This window comes from Dysidea avara, chromosome 10, assembly GCF_963678975.1.
Source record: "Dysidea avara chromosome 10, odDysAvar1.4, whole genome shotgun sequence".
NCBI classification, from domain to species: Eukaryota; Metazoa; Porifera; class Demospongiae; order Dictyoceratida; family Dysideidae; genus Dysidea; species Dysidea avara.
Genome location: NC_089281.1, coordinates 5072234 through 5093642, shown reverse-complemented (window position 1 = coordinate 5093642; position 21409 = coordinate 5072234). Strand labels below are relative to the sequence as shown.

Here is a 21409-nt window from a genome sequence, read left to right as displayed (position 1 = left end):
CCCACTAAAAACATCTAAATCTGACCGTCTGGAAAATGACTTACAATCAATAACCAGTGAATTTGCTAAAGTTGATCTATCAGTTCAGTCAAAGATTGCTTCCGGTTGGGTAAATACAAATCTGATGTTTCTCGCCCCAGACCAAAGTTCCTTCGATCCACAGAAGCCACTATGGCTTTAACCAAAATTGCCTCATTCCAAGCTCCAGTATGAATCAAACTGATATGACACCGAAGAAAGGAAAGCTGAATCTGCACTACTTAAAGAGAGGTGGACATTGATGCAATTAGGTTTTGACAAAAAAGAATTAAAATTAGAAACAAAAGCATTTTTATTGACAACAAACTTTATGAACAGTACCAAAATTCTGAATTGTGTCATTCTGATTATAATCCTCCACTCCCTCTAATGACATCTACCAATCAGCCATCTTCTGCAGCACCTGCAACAAATCAATGACTACTTAATTGCTATTATATGGACATAAGAAGTATTGTTAACGAATTGTCCTCATTTCAAACTATGATTTATTCCCATGATTTTGACATCGTAGCAATTACTGAGACATGGCTATCAAACAATATATTTGATAACGAAATTTTACCTGCAAACTATACTATATATCGTAATGATCGTGGCTCAAGAGGTGGTGGGGTTCTTCTTGCAGTGCATGATAACATTGTCAGCAAAGTCCTCCCCTCCCCCACCAATATTGAAATGCTAACTGTTGAAGTAGAACTCTCACAAACACTTATCCTATGTATTGTGTATTCACCTCCTAATCCTACTGTTCACTGATCCAATCTCTATCAAGTCACCTCTACCAGTTCAACAGTCATATAACATTGTGCTGTTAGGTGACTACAACTTGCCTGACGTTGACTGGGATACTCTCTGTGGCAGCACCATTGCTGGTGAAGCATTTTGTGACACGTGTTTTAAACATAATTTATCATAGTTAATATCCTGCTCAACTCATATTCATGGTAACACTTTGGACCTCATCCTTACTAACAACTAGATGAATAAAAAATTGGAAATTTTAAAATGGAAAAAGGGATCACTGAAAAAAGCCACCAAACAAGAAGGGATCGCTGGGGAGGTAATGTAAACCACAAATCCCTATTTTGACTCATTTCAAAATGATTGACAGAGAGTCAAAATAGAGATTTGTGCTTTACATTACCACCCCAATGATCCCTTCTTGTTTGGTGGCATTTTTCAGCGATCCCTATTCCCATTTTAAAATTTTTTTATTCATTAGTATTATATCAACCCCTACTTACTTTTGATATCACCTTATCTGCAATGACATCATAATTGACAAAATGGCCATGTTTAGTGTGGGCACTTCGCACGTAATCACTAAAATGAGGTTTGTTTGTGGATTTCACAACATGGAACTATTGGATGATAAAGGTAAAAGGCTAGTTAGTGTGATGCGGTGATGCAAAATTGTCCCACCAGATGAAACCAGACTATCATTGCAAAACCACGTACATTTGTCTTGTAATTAAGTATGTATGCCTCACCTTGCCACTTGCTGCAGTATGTAAACATTAACATAGCAAACTACCGTCTCTCCCAAAATCCTCTGTACAAAAGAGCCCGCACTATTGGCCACCATTTTGTGCTTTCACGTCACTGCGGATAAGGTCCATATCACTTGAAGCAGCTATCTTTACCTTTGTACGCAATAAGCGACTCTAAAAATAATTATCGTTTTGTCTTGAGTTTAAATAGGGATTTTCAACCAAATTAAAATATTTACATTCCTTAAATTCTTTGATATGGCAAATATTGTACTATCTTTTAGAATCATTTTAATGCAAACCCCACCTCAATTGATGGCTCCTATCAAGCGATATTAGCAAAAGAGGTTGATAGATCGGTGATTTTTGAATACAGCATTTTCAGGGATTTTCTGTACATTATATGGCACCAAGCATGATATCATAAGTGTCATAAAGTTGAATATGAAACTCCTAATGCCATGAAATTTTCACCACAGGACCACTTAGTGTAGTAAAATGCATGAGCTAGGTAAAACATCTCAAGAATGACCACTCCTCTGTAGAATGACCAATGTAATATGTTTGATTTCGCTAAGAATACTGCATGTTCTGTGCAGAATTAATAATACACACGTATGGGTCATTCCATGCCAAATCACCGAGGAATTGTAGGGTCACCTCTCGGATTTTGACGAAATTTGGTGTGTTTGTAGTACCTGTGGTGCTCATTGCCCATACCAATTTTTAGCCTCAAACACCACATAGTTTCTGATTTATGACCACAAATATTTTGAGTATTTTATGAAAAATTGGTTCGTCTTGAGTGACAAAATCATCTGTAGCTCACCACTGTGTTAATAAACTCTTCAGTGATTAATTTATCTTTCAAGTAATCCATAAACTATGGGATATCAATTTAATTAACGTTCAAAAAGACTCCATTAAAAACTTTAATCCTTAATATTTCAAAAAGTGCTGCTTCAAATTCTTTGAATTTTTAGTAAATAATAATTGAGTAGTGGTCTATTGTTGATAAAATTTTTGTGGTGGGGCCACAATGGGTTCAAGAGATATAATTAAATATGTTGTGGTATATAGTGGAATTTTGTAGTCTATGATTGCTATATGACAGAGGCATGTAATACAAGTTTGTTACTGTGGTGATACAGTTTGATCCTGTTTGGTAGCAAAAGTCATTTCTTTTTTGTCAGAGTACACACAACCACTTCTTGTACTTGGGTCTACAAGCGTTAGAATGTCATCCATTGGTATAGTGTGGATATGCTGGGGCTTTGGGTACTTGAACGTGTTTGATGGACTGTGTGGATGCAGAAATGTCAGTTTCACTTCCTTAATGTCACTGCAAACTTCAAGCACACAAGCTAACCACTGATTCTCTTCACGTCAACAAGTGACAAATCCAGCAATCGATTCTGGTGAAATTTCATTCTTTGCTAGAGCAACTCTCTCTTTCCTAAAAACATCAGATTATGAGTAAAATTTTAATTCCACTGTGCTATCTGAGATTCGCACAAAAGAGTGCGGTTTTCTCATACCAGGGATGTATGTGAGAGTAAAAGTGATGTCCCTGTTCTCTCAAATAATCTTCATTGTTACAATTACCCAAAGTAAGCAGCAGGTATGTTGCTACATGCTCAATCGAACGACTGACGTGGTGTCATTAGCTGGTCATTGTACTGCCTTTGCAAGCTATATAAACTGGCTGCATTTAAAAACTATACAACTAAATAAATTACAGCACAAAGGTGGTCACTAGTACAGGTGGTCACTAATACAGGTGGTCACTAATACAGGTTGCACTGTACTTGGACACCTTTGTTGTGTAAAACAAAGTTGGCATGGCCTTATCGGGAGTGGTTATTAGAGGTGTGCACTCCCATATAGCAATAATAGACTACAAAATTCCACTATATACCACAACATATTTATCTATATCTCTTGAACCCATTGTGGCCCCACCACAACAATTTTATCAACAATAGACCATAACCCAATTATTATTTACTAAAATATTCAAAGAATTTGAAGCAGCACTTGTTGAAATATTAAGGATTAAAGTTTTTAACGTAGCCTTTTTGAACCTTAATTAAATTGATATCCCATAGTTTATGGATTACTTGAAAGATAAAGTAACAGTCTTTAATCACTGAAAAGTTTATTTTAAAATATTAACACAGTGGTAAGCTACAGTTGATTTTGTAACTCGATCAAGATGAACCAGTTTTTCATGAAATACTCAAAATATTTGTGGTCATAAATCAGACACTACGTGGTGTATGAGGCTAAAAATTGGTATGGGCAATGAGCACCACAGGTACTACAAACATACGAAGTTTCGTCAAAATCCGAGAGGTGACACTACAATTCCTCGGTGATTTGACATGGAATGACCCGTATACCACATATATTCAGAGATAATTAACAAGTGATATTGCATAACAGAGTGAACTTTGGCATCACAGGTCACAGCTAACAAAAACATGACAATCATATTGCAACATATACAATCAGTAGCGTTCAATATTATTATAAGGTTGCATTTTTTGGATACCACTTTCCTTTATTTGCCACATAAAAGTATGGAGGATGGTAATTATTATATAATTATGATGACATCACTGCATAATCAAGAGCAATAATAAACTGTCTCTAGCCAAAATGCAGTCATTGCAGCCACAATAAATAGACAATAACAGGAGTAAGTACATCAGTATTATCTCAACAGGTGGTTGTAAAGTTTTACAAGGTTTGTATTACATGGTAAATTTGAAATCAGCACATCTCCTCTAAAGCCTAAAGGTATAAAGAATGTGTCTCTAAATGTTACTTTAGAATCCATAAAACAACAATAATTTAGACTTCGTGGATTGTCATAAACATCATTTTTTATTTTGTCAAGAACATCATTTTTATCTTTGTCATAATATCCAATATTCTCACCAAAGCTGGAGATAAATAATCCACCTTCTGGTAATCTCATATGGACAGGTTGTTTTGAGTACATAGGATAATTTTTCATTGCCGTAGGATATAGAGAAACAGCGTCTGATGCCACAAGTCTACTTTGCCCAAGATTACTTCTTTCAGCTTCACTGGCCACAGAAACTCGTAGACACCTTGACAACTTTTGACTATAAGTGGTGCCGTAAACTCTTATAGAATTCTGGGTACGACTACTTTTGTATGGGCTCCCTATGGGGAATTTTATTTTTCCAACTTTGATTTCGTGTATTTAAATAAATAGAGCAGCTCAGGTATTTCCAACCGCCATGTATTTTCAGATGCAATATTTTCTAGAGTACCAACAAGACTCGATCAATTATTACACTATTATGGAAACCTATGACTATAACCTCCATATATATAAAGAGATTTGGTTATATCATGTGGCTGCAGTGACCTTGGAAAGCCTGGAAGAAGACAAGCTACATATAACTGCAGTATAGTACGTCTTTACAAATTAGCTAAATAAGGCCACTCCTCTTACTCATTTGACATTTTTGATAGTACTAAAGTCAATTTCAGACAGTGGAGGTCAGCAATAAGCTGCAACAGTGTGTAAAACCTTGCTACCGTGCATATGACTGTTCTATTAGAGTAGTTTATAGGTTGAGTGCATTTCACTTGTTAACTTTTTGTATTGTAAGCTCCTATATTTTTTCTAGAATCTGTTCTGAAACAAGTCATAGATGTTGGGTCATGCAAACATGAAAACCTGCAAAATTTAACTAGCGAAATTTGCTCAAAATATAAAATACTCTAATAGAACAGTCATATATGCGGTAGAGAGGTTTCACGTACTGTTGCAGTTTACTACTGACCTCCACTACCTGAAATTGACTTTAATAATATCAAAAATGTCAAATGAGTAAGAGGAGTGGCCTTATTTAGCTAGACGTACTATACTGCAGCTTTGTCTTCTTCCATCTAGAATTGACGAAGACACCCTATACCTGTGTTTCAATTGCTGCATTTAAAACTTTTCAAGGTAGTGCTTTACTGGAAGTCATAAAATATGAAAATTATCACAAATAATTGAAAAGTTCGCGAAAATAAAATGATTTTTTGCATCCGACGTTTGATCAAGTTACCACCTCTGGGAAAAACCGGCTATCTACAATACCAGTTAATAAAGATCTAATCTGCTTATATCATGGGTTAGCTCAAAGTTAGCTCTATCAATCACTGCCACACAATAGCTTTTAAAGTTGCATGGGAAGGGTGTAGAGGGTGGCGTCCAAGCACACATGCCGTTGTCCGAGCATCGATGCTTTTGGACAGTGGCTTTCCAAGGTCACTGCAGCCACATGATATAACCAAATCCTTTTATATTTTATATGTGGAGGTTATAGTCATAGGTCTTCATAATAGTGTAATAATTGATCAATTCTTGTTGCTCCTCTAGGAAATATTACGTCCGAAAATACATGGTGGTCGGAAATACTTGAGCTGCTCTACTGCATGAAATTTAATTCGGTAAATTGCATTATGAAGTACGAAGCTTTGGCTACGACATACTATAACAGTAGCCCGTCAAAAATTTGTTGAAGGTGTGTAATTTGATTAGCAAAAATATGCGTGAAAATTCGATAGGTTGAAAATCTCTAGTTTTTTTTTCATTTCACATAATTGCTTTCTTATAGGATAAATTGAAAATTACAACATATACACATGTGAGCTAAAACAATAATTATACAGTAGGACCTCCATTATCCGAACATCTGTGTGCCAGCTGAATCACAAAAGTGTTCAGATAAGTGAATTTGTTCGGATAAATGAATCCCATTGGTTTATATACAGAGCTTTGTTGAACTACTCTAATAGAACATACACCGGTGACAAAATACTCTAATAGAACGTACACCTGTTGATAAAATACCCTAATAGAACAGTCACTGCTACTGTTCGGATAATCGAGGTCCTACTGTACTAATACCATACCTGTTTCACTGCCCATACAAAAGTCTCAATAGTAGCAGTGAAATTTATCCCGTATTTCACTGGTAGCAGTGAAAAAGTTGTAATTGCAATTTCATTGGCTAGAATTTTTGCTAACAATGTAGTGCCAATTAGTGTTGACGCGTGTTTAGTACATAGTGACAAATTGTGTACATAGCAACGCTAATGCACAGTATGTGTATATGCAGCGGGTGTGGTATTAACTGGGAATAGCATGGGTATAGCAATGAAATTTGGGATAAATACCACTCTTGTTGCATTGAAAATGGAAAGTCACTCGGCTTCGCCTCGTGAAATTTTACCCATTTTCAATGCAACACTCGTGGTATTTATCCCAAATTTAACTGCTACCCATGCTATTACTAGTACTACTTACACAGTCTAGTTGGAAGGGAGACGCTGGGCATAGTGGGGAAGGATGATTACAGGGTAAAGGGGGACTGGTAGGTACTAGTGGATTAAATGAAGAGATGAATGGATGGTAATCATTGGGATAGTGTGTAGCATTAAAGTCAGAAGTCAGTTCATAAACAGATAGATCTGGTCCAGTAAGTGCTAAAGGTCTACTACTAATTGATAATGGGGAAATTCTAACGGGTAGTGAGCTCGATATCTAGAGTGCCTCAAATCATGTGGTTGCCCATCACACAGAGTTTCAGAAGCAATTCCATCAGCAACAACTAAAGGAGAGTTCACAGTATCTGGGGGTGTTGAAGTTGCCTAATGTGAAGTCTTCTGCTCTGCAACAACACAAATGGCCTCCTCAAGGAACTCAAAATCAGTTGGCCCAATGTTCTCAGTCGTAACAGCTCCTGGAGATGATGCAAAAGTGAACTGAATGTGTGAATCTTCAATACCAACGTCTTGAGGAACCGCATTTTAGGAGTACAATGAAGCATATTCAACAGAGAGCGATGAAAACCTATTGGTGACAGGAAATGCAGAAGGAAAGTTATTATCAGACACTGTGTTGTCCCTGCAGAGGGCAGATGATACTTCTGTCCAACTTTGTTCACTCACATTGGCACAGGGCTGACTGTCATCTCCCTCAACAACATCTTGGGGCAAATCCCCATTCTCCTCCACCGAACAACCCTGCAACCAATCATCCTCAGAGTGGTTGCAACTTACATGGAGGTTCAGACACAGTGAAGGTGTGAGAAATCTCAGGTCATTCTTAATCAACTCAAATTGAGCTTCTTCACATTCATCCAGAGGAGGGGTACAAGGCCAATTTGATTTAGGTAAACTCGAAAATTCCGGACCAGTCCACCATGATTTGCTTTCTACAAGTTCCCTTCCCTTCAACCCACGAGAGGGCATATCTGCAGGATTACAATTTCCCGGACAATGATTCCACTCTTCGGATGATGAGTGACATCTAATTTCATTTACTCTATGACGTGCATATTGTCTCCAGGGCTTGCAGTTATAAATCCAATGCAAAACAACAGTGGAATCAGTCCAGTGGTATGTGGTCAGGTCAGCTAATGATTCAAGTGATTTCTTCAGGGTGGTAACTAACCGAGTCATGTAGTATCAATGCTGCAAGTAATTCCAACCTTGGAATAGTTTGAGCCCTTACAGGAACCATGCGAGTTTTTGATGCAACAATTATCGAAGATGTGCTCCCATCTTTATAAACAGTTCTCAAGTATACCACTGCTCCATAAGCTTGGGAGGACGCATCGCTAAAGCCATGCAATTCAAATGACACTGGCTGAAGGCAGCTCTTAAAATAGCATCTAGGCACTCTGATTTACTCAAGATCATTAAACTCAGACATCAAACACTTCCAGATCCTCAAGGCGTCATCTTCTAGAGGACTATCCCATTATCTGTACACAGCAACCTAAACAACAACTTCAATCTGATCACAAATGGGCTAACTAGGCCCAACGGATCAAATATTCTTGCACTGACCTTGAGTACAGTTTGTTTAGTCTCTGGCAGAGAACTCGCATAACTCAACAATTCAGAAAGATCCACTAGAAGCTCATCTGAATTGTGGTCCCATAGGATGCCCAACGGCTTCTGACATCCTTCACTCTTCGTAGCATTCAAAGAATTGGTGTAAGACTGTAGGATTGCTCTTCTTCTAATACACTTGAAACGTTGCTGTCCAGAAGCTTGTCTGAAGGTGACTCTGCTTGCCTTATCATGTGCAAAGGCTCTTGAGAGTTAGTATTCCACTTCCTGAGGTTTAGATCATCCACCTTCATTATACTCTCGGACATTGAATACACTTGAAATGCTGACTGAATACACTTGAAATGCTGACTCCACACTATCAGTACCAGTAACCAGGTCATCAACATATAAACTGCTCCTAATCTGATCAATCAATCGAGAATATTTGCTACTGTATTTGTCTAAGTGATGTAGTATCATAGTTCCCAATATGGCTGGAGAAGGTCTAAGGCCAAATACCACACGACTGAAACGAAATTGTAGGATAGGGCTACCCATCCTAGTAGGGTCTTGAAACCATAAAAACCTGAGAGCATCACGGTCAGCTGGAACAATTCCTATCATCAGGAAGGCCTTTTCAATGTCAGCTGTTAGAGTTATAGAATGGGATCTGAACTATACAACTATGCCAAACAGCTTAGGTATGTGATTTGGACCGACCTGAAGACACTCATTCAGAGAAGGTTTGGAGTTGTCAAGCTTGGCAGATTATACTATGCGAATTTTAGTAGTGTCTCTACGAACCACTGCATGATGAGGCATGTAGTGTACTAACTTTGTCTCCTTGTCAAACGAAGCCAAATTTGGTGGTGATTGGACAGGAAGCTGATCAACTCGTTCAATGATTCCCTTCTCTAGCTGTTCCAAAATAATGTGGTTGTACTCCTTGAGTAACTCAGGGTGTTTAATGAGATGTTGTAGATGTCGCAGGCGATTCATATAGTGATCTGATAATTCTGGGCAAACTTCATTCCATGGAAGAGCTGCTTCATATCGTCCATCCTTGAATTGGATGTGATCAAGGAAATTCGCAGTAACCTGATGTTCAACCTTGGTAATCCTTATTGCTTCAGTTTCCCAAAAGGTACGTAAAATATCTTGTAATGGTTCATGAGGTTTAGTGATGTACTCCTTATTCAACATTAAATGAGTATGCGTGTGTCCAGCACTGTGGAATGAATCGATTCCTCCAGACAAGAGCCAGCCAAGTTTGCTAGATATAGCTACGGGACCTTGGTTCCCTCTGTGCATTTCCCCAATCACAAATGTCCAATAGTAATCAGAGCCTATCAGCACATCTATTGAATTACTGCCATTGTCTCGACAGTCTGAATTATCGGCCAATTCTAGTCCAGCTAAGTGGGAATAGTTGCTCACTCTTGTGATGGAGGGCAGTGTAGAGCATATGGCAGGATAGCTGACAGCAGTCAGGGAAAGACGTTCAGATGATCCAGGTTTATGAAGGGTAAACTCGACTACCTTACACTGCTTAGTCTTGAATTGCTCTCCACCAAATGTGTTGACTTTATTGTAACCTCTCACTGCAAATTGGTTTTAACTTCAACCTTGTACACACATTCTCTCTGACATAAGAACACTGACTGCACTGTCGAACAAAATTCTGACCCCAGTGTTCGTCTGGGTTTCATCATTGGTGGCAACAGCCCTGGCAGTGTGAAGTAACACAGTTTTTTCATCCTTGTTAGTACTCGCATTGGATGCGGTACTAGAGGCTGTCCCATTTTGGGGAACTGTCGAGGATGTTGAAGTGTTTGGAGGAACAAATGGCTCGGCTTGGTGTGAAACAGAATTACAGATTGATTGATGATGCCTTTTGTGACAAACTCTACATGTTTTTGTACTCAAACAATCCTTTGTCTTATGGTTAATCTTGAGGCAAATGAAACAACGACCAGTCGCGATTAGTATATCTTAACGGTCCTCCACTTCTCACACCTTGTCACATGAGACAGAAAATGTGGTGCATTACAGTACACACAACGTACCTTGAGTTCATTTGCAACTAATGAGCTAGCAGTAGAGTTTGAAGAACCTTTGAAGGGATGACTGGGACGTTTCAACACTGAAATTGTAGAGCCTTCGTTGGCTTCTCTTGCTTCCACCTTTTCCCTTAGTATCGTGAGTATTGGGGTTATCTTCCAGGCCTTCTTGCCCGGCAATCCTCAGACAAATGTCACTGGGAAACTTTATCATTATTACAGGTATTAACAGACTCCCATATTGCTCTGAAGTAATTCCCAGTGTTTCTAACCCTCTAACATATGAACCATTCATACACTGGACGAAGAGAGCCTGGACAATCACTGACACAATTAGAGATCTTCACCAAACCCTCCTTATGCATGGGCACTTATGATTTGTTGTGGATCACCAAACCTCTCCTTTAACATCTCAACTGCCATATCGTAATTACAGTCAGTCAAAGGAAGCCCTTGAACAGTTTTGAAGGCTGTCCCCTCAAGCAAGGAGTTGAGATAATTAAACTTGTCAACTCGAGATATGTCAGTGTTGTTGTGTACAGGCAATTGAAATGAGTCCCACAATGTGTGCCAATCCTTGACATCTTCCTTAACCTTGGGTAGAGTTAATTTGGAAAGCCTGGGTTTGGAAGGAACTGATACAGCTGAGGGTGGTGGCGGAGCAGGTGATGTAGTTGAAGTAGGGATACTACTCACGGTTGTTGTTAATAACTCATTTATTTTCTGTTTACAATTAATCACCTTGGCAATCATGGCATCAGATTATTCTATCTCCAATTCAATAGCACTCAGATCACAGCGACTCATCCATTTCGTTTAACAATTATTCAAGTTTTCCAGAAAGTTGCTGCTGAATAACACTGAATCTGCCCCATCTTGTGTTATCTAATGTTTCAGTAGTTGCACTTATGATTTCATCAGCTTCAAGCACTAATTTAGTCACAACTCCACGATGACCACCGCGTACCGCTCGTGCTCTCTCTAGCGCATGTGCCGCCTCTTCTGCCATGATAATTCACACCTCGTACCAGTCTCTCAAAATAGCTCGTCGGATGAATTCCCTACAATTAAAACAAAACAAACAACAGCTCTGAGTTAAAAGGATGGCTTGCCTTCACGGGTGGTCTCGCGTTGCCAGACCAATACACGCCAAGCGCTTATCGATATTCTGATTATAAGCGCCAGCTGTAATGTTCTAATGTGAACATGTCTACAGCCAGCGCTTATAATCAGAATATCAATAAGCGCCTGGCGCGTATTGGTCTGTCAACGCGAAACTACTTCACGGGTACTGTTAATATTACTTACCACGATGTTTTTGCAGGTGGTTAGAAATAATGGTGAATGTACTATGATGTAGAGGAAGAAGGATCAATTTCGAAATCTCATCAAAGGTTTCTGTTTGCGACTCTCACAGCTCAATCTTCTTCAGGCGTGTCGAACTCAGTTCTGCTGCTTGATATTTTGTCGTCTTCTCAATCAAATTGTTCAGTCAGGATGAATCTTCATGTCAGTCGTGCCCCACATTGGGCGCCAGATATTATGAATCTCTCTCGACTAAATTCACGGACTCGAACTAGACACGTGTTCACTTCACTCATAAAGCTTTTCATCATGTGAGCTTACAAAATTTTCGTACTAATAAAAGGAAATTGTCCCTAATATATTCTACACTATGAATTCTGTCATCCGTGGTCTGGTAACTCTGCAAGGCCTGGCTCATTGGGCTCCTGGGAAAAACTAATGTAGACACTTCTGTCTTCAAGGCCTATTCAGTCCTAGGAACTTCAAGCACAGCAGCATCTGAGAAGGGGGTGCTGACTGAAGGTACTCTCCACACAGTTGATTGGATCTCAGATTCTACCTTTCAGAGGTTCCATTATTGCCCTTTACACCAGAGTAACAGCTATGCCCAGGTAGTGCTTCAAGCAAAATGCTTTGAACTCTACCAGTGTCACATGCAGCAAATCTCACAAAGTATAATTGATGATTTGACGAGGGCTGAAGTTAAATTGTAATTATAGGAGTGAGATGAGCAAATGCAACACTGCCCACTCGTAATGTCTCTTTCCCTCCTGTGTTATTTTCTCTGTAGGACTGTCTACTCTAGCAGCAAAATCATAAGTGGCTGTGGGAGCACATGCACAACCATATATGGGACTATTTTTATTAGTTGTGTCTTAGAGGTAGCTGTAGTATTGTGTAGTAAAAGAGAAACACCATGCAGTGTTACATTTGCTCATCTCACTGATATAATCACAATTTAACTTAAGGCCCTTTGGACCCTCGTCAAACCATCAATTATAAATGTGCAAAACTTTTGTCATTCTAGTTAGTGCATAATCCACTCTGCTCCGTCACTACATGGCTTCCTTTGGTTGCATGACACACTACTCTTCGTGTTAATTTCTATTTTAAAAATGTTTTAAAGTTTAACAAGTTTTATTTATGTAGGACCTGTTATGAAACAACTCCATGAAGTAGTTGTTCCTAGAATAGCAGCTCACTGGAGTCTTGTGGCTGATTATTTGGAATATGAAATAGAATACAAACAGGTGATAATGAAGAAGGGTCACCATGACCCAATGGACTGTTGTGTGATACTGTTAGAAGATTGGTTATCAAGTAATAGAGGAGTGTCTCCTAAGAGCTTATCTAAGTTGATTGAAGTTCTGAAAGAGATTAAACCCCTTCGAGGAGCAACAGAAAAAATTCTCAGTGATTTGGAGATGGCTGTAGACTTTTTTGAAACAACCTTATGAAATATCACAATTGTTACACATACAATATACATTGTACTCTAGCTTATTTTACATGTTCACATTTGAAAAATCGCGCGCGCGCACACACACACACACACACACACACACACACACACACACACACACACACACACACACACATACCCATACACATTACATGCTTATATACATACGATGTAGCTGTCTCATGCATGTGTATAAATCTATTCATACAGTATGTTTTCACTTGTATTTATGTTCATAATTATAACTTGAATTTGTTTATGCTTATAAATGATTATTCTGTAAGCATGCATACACTTATGTATATGTAATTGAATACTAATAAAATTATATAGTTGTATTACAGTGGTGGTTCAATAAAACTCGTGCAGGCAGGATTAAACAATGGGTTACTTGTAAAGTTTCTAATAAAAACCTGATTTGATAGTGGGTATAAGAGTAAGCACCTGTAGTTTAAATTAGGATAGAGGCTATGTGCTTCAATGTATATCTAACTGTTTTATAAAAGCAACACAACTAATCGTGTTACTAGAACTTCAACAGCTGTATATAGTATGCTAACAATGCACTCGCCAGGCGTTCACATGTAGGGGTTGTAGGTATGTTTAGTGCATTTACAGACTGCAATATATCATCTATATTTTCAAATTAATTTTGTGCATTCCTGCCTGTGATCCCTTTGTATGTGAAGTTATGTGATGAAAAAGTGCAATGTCTGCATGCTTAGAAGTTATTGATTTGAAGCAGTAGTGGATCCAGAGGGGGCACATGCTATACTCATACAAAAAAAAAAAAAAGATTTGCTAATAGAACCATCAGTCAAATACTCTAATAGAACAGCCACCGCATGTAGCATTATTAATCCTCCATGGTTATTGCTGTTAGTAACAGTGAGTATGAAAACTAGCATATGCACATGGGTACACTTAGCTACATAGCTGTATAGTCTTTTCATTTGCAATTTAAAATAATGCACTTGGTCCTTTGTGTGTCTTACTATAATGACAATTTTATTTTAGGGTTTCATGACTGCCACTGATCGCTACATGCAATTCTTGATCAATGTAGGCCACTTAGAAAGCAGATAATTTAGAAACTTCTGCCTCTACATCAAAACTTTCTGTTCTGAAGCATAAAAAATACCTTTAGCTTCTAGGGGGCTGTGCCCCACAGACTCCCTGCCTTATATAGCTATGTACTACCTGGTCTGCCAAACCCACCCCTGTGAAACATGTGGTATTTTATGAAATAAAAGTGTGTGCCTCATATGTAATCCAGCAGTTACACTAGAACCTCCGTTATCCTACATACCAGCTCAGCCATGAAAGAGCTCATATGGATTAACATTCAACTACTCTAATAGAACGTACACTAGAATACTGTTGACAAAAATACCCTAATAGAACAGTCATGCCTATCTGTATGTGGAATCTGCAGAAGAATGTATCTGCTATAAAATATGCCATCTGAAAAGTGTGCAGTGATGAATACACTACAGTTGTATACAATTACTTCATTGTGCAGGTGCAAATTAAAGGTCCACCAAATGTAGTGTCAACAGGACAAGTGTGCATGCAGCATCACACCATATATAGTATATATTATGTACAGGTTGAGCTGGATCCTGAACTAGCTAAAAATGAGAATTGGATTTTTTCTCAAGAGAATTAACATTTCAGCCAACCAAATGATTAGTGGTGACAGTAAAAGTGTCAACAGACATGTGTGATTTGGCTCCATTACAAGTTTGGAAAAGGGTTGTAATGGATGGTGTAGTTTTATGGCTTCCACATAGGAAACATTGTTAGGCATTTTAAACAAGTTTTTGAAATATTTTAGCAGGTCAAGCAATACCACAAACGAGCCAAATTTCAAGATCATGTATAATTACATCCTTGAGTTATTAAACGTTCTTGAGGATCCAGCTCAATGCGTACATACTGTACTATAAAGGTGGTGAAAGAGAGGAAGAGGGTCTTCTACTTTCATTTGTTATTGCTACTCAGTATAGCAGTCAACCACTTTAATATAAGTCACCTACCCCTATATACATGCATGCACACCAGGAGCCCACAAGAGCCGAAGGCACTTATGGCTCCTGTGCACTCTCATCTATAATTCAACAAAAAGGTTTCCCTCAAATTGCTTTTAGAATAATACTCTGATGTTCATTAAAAATACAGTATAATAAACTTGTGAGAATCATCAAACAACTGTGTTAATGTATGAATATCTAATGTGGAATTGTAGTACCTTTAGTTACTCCCCTAAAAGAGCAGCCAACGAGTGATATTTTATTTATTAAGGCTTTACAGTGCAGGTGCTGAAGGTCTGTAGGACACCTGGCCCTGCAGCCTGGTTGAAGATGGTACAGCTTTAGTTATGTAGTAGCTATGTTTTAAGATTTTAAAGCAGACATTTCTGTTGAAGTTTCAGTTACTAACTATAAATTGTCAATGACATTAAAAGAAAACTCCAACACCATAGCATCATCCATGTTCAACTGGTTTACACTATCTATTCCCACTTAGTTATAAGACAGAAGAACGGTGATTTACCAACATTCAATCCAAACTATGTGAGACGGTGCATGTAAATATACACAATAGTGCTTATACTGGATTTATAGAGTTCATTTAATGTCGAGATTTCTTGCTTCTTTCCCTACAGTAAACACACACGAAGTGACACATGTAACAAACTCCATTTCCTCCTACCTTGAATCATCCTCCGCTTGTCTTTTTCCTTTCTTTGCTTCAGTCAAAAACTTGTTCAGTCCAAATGGATCCTCTTCAACATCCTTCTGAAACTGTACCGGCCCATCTCTTCGTTGGGTGTGGTCAGTGCCCTCAAATCCTTTCTCTGGTTGAAATCTGATGAAAAATTATGAATTATTGTAAAAACATTGAAGTGTTGCACTCAAAACATTAACCATGGATTTGCAAGAATCCCACATGTCAGTGCAAGCCTAACAGTAGAATGCAATAAACACAATTTACAAATATATTTCTTTGAATCCTTGTTTTGCAATGAAGGAAGATGATAATGGCAAAAAAACCTCGGTAGCATTGTGATCCCCAAAGCAAGAGAAGCCCAAAAATCTTTGTTTTGTGTTCAAATATAGTTGAGCTAGACCACAATTTACTCTAACTAGTTAGTAACCCAAGCTGCAAGTGATAGCAACCTCCACACATCAAAAGGAAATCACTCAAAACTTTCTAAACACATCTCTTAGTGTCTACCCAAAGTGCACAATTGTGTAAAACAAGTACTAACCTGCTGGTCTTTATTAGCTTCTCAACATCATCACCATATATATCCTTGTCAGCATTTCTACTGGGTCGGTAGATGGCCTGTGCAGCTCCTCCCCCACCCCTCCAGGGCTTATCATACACGTTGTATATGTCATCCTCCATACTTAGACCAGAATCCAACCCCTGTACCAATATAATAGAGTACAGTAACAATTCAACAATATCATTCGGGTCACTTATTCAATAGATGTCTCAACCCTAACTGTATAGCTGTGATGTTAGTTGTCATGGCATATAATTATGATGCATACTTTCTAGTGTGTCAACATTTTTAACAACCCTGTAAAGTATGATCCAACATTTAACAGTGCAACAAGTTGGGCACATGATAAATTGCAAGCTGTTTAGACCACCTCATTTAATATGTAGCTTAGTAGATTATGGGGTATGGACAAAGTCACCCTGGTTTACCAGATAATTATTGCATTTGCTATGATGTGAATATACACTGATACACTGCTGACTCTAATAGAATAGTCAGCCCTAAATTTGACCACTCACTATGTCAAACAAGCATCTTGAAATCTGGCTAAGCTGTCTACCATGGAACTCGAAACATCTACATTGGTTAATTCCTCGATTTGCTTTTCCACATGCATTTAAATTTAAGCTTTTTATCAGAATATCTACACTCTACAGACAAGTAGGTTGACTGGATCAGCAAAGGGGTATGGTCTAGATTCAAAATGTACAACTGTACTAGGATTGTTATACCTTAGTTTGGTTGAAGAGTCTTTGATCAAACAATGCCTCTTGAGACGGTGGACCAGCTGGTTTACCAAGAGCTATTTGTTCGGTGACATCTCGGTCTCTGGCTCTGTCCAGTTTGGCTCGACGCTCAGGTGCTGCTCGTGCAATTCTTCTCTCTCGTTCTCTATCCTTGTGCCTCTCATAACGAAGATCATCTCTCTCCTTCACCTCATTGGTCTCCTCCTCTGAAACCACACAAATGACATTGATGTTACTATTTTAAGAGCATACAATACCAAATTAGAAAAATAGGTACAATACCTAATACAGCAGAACACCTCTATACTATACACGTGTGGGAATCATTACAGAGATCCAGGTGACCTAATATGGGTGTACTAATGGATGTTATACTTGTTCAACCATCAATTCTAGTAACCTACTAATTTTATAAACATCATCATACAGCATGATAGTACAGTATAGTAGGGACCACAAAGGAGTAGGCATGGCCCACAAAATGATACCACCAAAAAACCAGCCTCAATTTTCCCTGACAACGATGAGGCAGTGTTGGTTAGGTAAAACTAAGCCCAAACAAACTTTCAGATTGACCTGAAATGCTTTCAACAAGTTGCTACGGAATTTTTTTTTTTAATTATTTAACGGAATTTTCTACTGACTGACTGCCTGATGCCTTCAGACAAGCGTAACTCAATAATGGCTAAGGCTACGGGCTTGATTTTTTCACTGTTCGACGTTGCTTCGGCCTGAGAAGTGCCTTTTGGCATACCGCAGTATGTACAATGCATTCTTCATAGACTTACTAGTGTCCTCCTTTGTGTCCCATTCATCTTTGCTGACAAGCGAAATGTGTCGATTTGACGGTAGCACGTGATGGCTTCCCTTCGTAACAGAAATTGTCCGTATTTTTCATAGTGGTTATTTTGATTGCAGAGGTGCTTTTTGAACAGTTCTTGATTTATACTGTTGTGTAACGAGTTGAACATAGCCGACAACGAAGCGTAATGGATACTTCACTTTTCAGACGATAATTGATATAACTAGACACACGGAACCATTTCTTTCTTTCGGTATACATGGATTGCAGACATGCTTTTCGAACAGTTCTTGATTCGAAACGCTGTGTAACGGGTTGAATATAGCTGACAATGAAGCGTAATGGATACTTCACTTTTCAGACAATATAGCTGGGGCGTGCGGCGCCATTTCAGATGCGGTATGCGTGGGTTCACCAATCATACAAAAACAGTTAACAAACAAGTCCACAAAAATATTTTGGAATTTTCAACTAGAGTAGGGACCATAGCACATTGATAAAGTACTGAAACAAGCTGTAGTGCATGATATTAAATCACAGTAAAATAATACGATATTAAATCACAGTAAAACAATACGATATTAAATCACAGTAAAACAGTAAATTATATCCCTACTGTGCTGAGATACCATAATGGAAATGCACAGTAGGGATATAACACTTTAATTGCTTTACTGTAATTTAATATCGTACATTACTCCAGCTTGCTTCAGTACTTTTTATCAATGTGCTATGGTCCCTACTCCAGTTGAAAATTCTTTTTTGCGTACTTTGTTACACTGAATCATACTACTGTTTATGCTTAAGGCAAGAGTTCATAATATTAGGAAGTGAGGGAGAGTATCAAATGCCCAGTATGCCCTGTACAAGTGTACTGCCAAGTAAGTTCACCATTAATGCCTCTGTTGGTTAATAGGTGTTGATAGAAAAGTACTGTTGATAGGTGTTGAATATGGCGGAGCCTTTATTCTGACAGAACAAAGTTAGGTACAGTGGACCCTCACTTATCCAGACACAACGGGACCAAGCAGTGTTCAGATAACTGAAATAACTGGATATTTGAAGCATTGATTGAACGATGAAATTGAACATATTTGTACATGTGTATGAACCTATGAATGTATTATAATAATGTAATGTATGTGAAATGAATTACAGTGTACAATTTAAAAATGGTATGACACTGTACATGACACTGTACGTAGATGTACAGGTGCACTGCACTGTATAACACAAGAACTTAGGCTATCAAATTCATGGAGATTATTTAAAGTAAGAATCTGAAGTGATTTGCTTCAATTTTGTAAACCGTTTTGTAGCAGCCAAGTCTTTCACCCTTTTCAACAGGACCACTCACCAGAAGATTCTGGCTTCGTTTTGTACGAACCTGAGGTAAAGGGCTTGGTCAAGTGTATCGTCATCAGCTAATCTCATAACTTGGCACTTCTTTGTGCTCACATCCAAACTTTCCATCGTTGTGGCAAATTCTCTTACCTTCTCTTCAATCTTCTTAAAGTCTCCTACGGTCGATTTTCCAATCCCATATTTGCTTGCAAGACTAGACTGACTTTCTCCTTTCTTCAAGCGATCGATAATTTCGAGCTTGGCTTCTAATGACACGCAAGTACGCTTTCTTTTCGTAGTCATTTTTTTCTTCACAAACATGTGACCCAAAATTTTGAGGCCGGATAATCCGAGTGTCCGGATAAACAAAGGTCCACTGTAATTATACTTAGTGGCAGTGAATCTATCACAGTTAGATATTCTCCCTTACTACCTAATATTATTAACTCTTGCTTACGGCATACCTGACATTGGTACAGTTTTAATTCCACCCCTTTCTTCTCTCGCTAGCTGAGCAAGTTGTCTTAAGTGCTCTTCCTTTTGTTCCTTCTTCTTCCTCGCGATCTCTTCCTCAACTTGAGAACGAGCCCTCACTGACTCACGAGCCTATGCCATACAAAACACCACACATTAAACAAGCTGTGATCCATGATGATTAGTGTGCACTAAATCACATATATACATAGTTTCATTCAACTACTCTTATAAAACATATAAACAGCATTTTATCAAGGTACAGATACACAACAAGGGTTGGGAGTTTATCATACACAAAACATCATAGAAACTAAACAATATAACCACAATACTGTACTATCCCAGTTACTGACCTCTCTATCAGCAATGTACAGAGCTTGAGACAGTTTAGCAAACTTGTCATTGATAGTGTTATCCTGTAATCCTCTACCATCAGCAGCCAGCCTCTTATCCAATGGTATAGTGTAGCCCTATGATGAGGAGAAAAGATGGTTATGAATTGTAAACAGTTCTGATTGACACTCTACTGGGGAACCTTGGTACAACCTAAAAATTTGCAACATTAAAAATTTGGATATTTGTACATGTTTAATTTTTTTGTGGCTTACTTACACATTGGATACTAAGACACTTCAATAATATGTATGTACACTTCATGGTCACAAGATATCACTGGGTATTAATTAACCCATTCACTGCTGTAAGGAGCATTAGTCTATAAATGCTCCTAGTGTTAATATTTAGGCACTCTCATTGTGTCTTCTACCAGCTAATGCAAGTATTATAAGGTGGTCACGCCCCTACACAAATGGGAACAGGGATAAACAGATCCCTTGCGCACTAATGGGCGTAATGTTACTAATCGATGGATTTGTGGTCGTGTGTAATAGCTGTTCTGGTGGATACTTCAAAGTGCTTCTGATTTTAGAAGTGAAAGGAGATGGTAAGGAGATAGATTAGACACGTTTTAACACTCTACTGAGTGGTTTTCACTTCATGGATTAATGGTCTCGTGGGTTTATGCAGAAATGCAGCAGTGAAAGGGGTTAATTAATAGTCACCAGTACAGTACTGCTCAAATGTAATGTCGTCTCACAAGAGTGCGATTAAAAACTTACTAATTAAAGGGTGTGGGACCTGTTTCGTTCACAAGTATTCATCCCGTTTCGTTTGGTATGAATATTCGTGAGCAAAATGGGTGCCACACCCTTTACTTGGCAAAGTTTTGTAATCACACTTGCACTCTCGCAAGATAATATTATTACATTTGAGCAGTACTGTATGTATTGTGTGGAATACTAGCATTAACAAATATTCCATCAAGTTTATTGTCAGCATTAGTCCTTGTATTACCGCTATTTAGGGTCTGGTAACAACAGGGTCTAAGTCTAGTCTTGTTTTCCCATTGTCAACTTGTCAAGAATGACCAATGACCGTTTCTGTATAACTGTAGTAGGGCTGAGCAATTGTGACATTTTGCTGCTGTCACAATTGTATGATGCAACACATCACG

At 38.3% G+C, this 21409-nt stretch overlaps 2 protein-coding genes across 2 annotated transcripts in view; one reads left to right on the top strand and one right to left on the bottom strand.

Annotated features, from left to right (window-relative positions):
• The window catches only part of LOC136236322 (uncharacterized), a 79082-nt gene extending 65545 nt beyond the window's left edge, over positions 1 to 13537 (top strand). Inside the window, exon 12 of the mRNA XM_066026466.1 lies at positions 12920 to 13537. Within this exon, the coding sequence (XP_065882538.1) occupies positions 12920 to 13227 (308 nt within the window). The 3' untranslated portion in view covers positions 13228 to 13537. The remainder of the gene's footprint in view (positions 1 to 12919) is intronic.
• Positions 13538 to 15775: 2238 nt separating this feature from the next.
• The window catches only part of LOC136237200 (SNW domain-containing protein 1-like), a 31601-nt gene continuing 25967 nt past the window's right edge, over positions 15776 to 21409 (bottom strand). Inside the window, exons 10-15 of the mRNA XM_066027521.1 lie at positions 20250 to 20366; positions 19884 to 20025; positions 17259 to 17479; positions 16507 to 16667; positions 15948 to 16103; positions 15776 to 15894 (exon numbers count right to left, since the gene is read on the bottom strand). Of these exons, the coding sequence (XP_065883593.1) occupies positions 15867 to 15894; positions 15948 to 16103; positions 16507 to 16667; positions 17259 to 17479; positions 19884 to 20025; positions 20250 to 20366 (825 nt within the window). The 3' untranslated portion in view covers positions 15776 to 15866. The remainder of the gene's footprint in view (positions 15895 to 15947; positions 16104 to 16506; positions 16668 to 17258; positions 17480 to 19883; positions 20026 to 20249; positions 20367 to 21409) is intronic.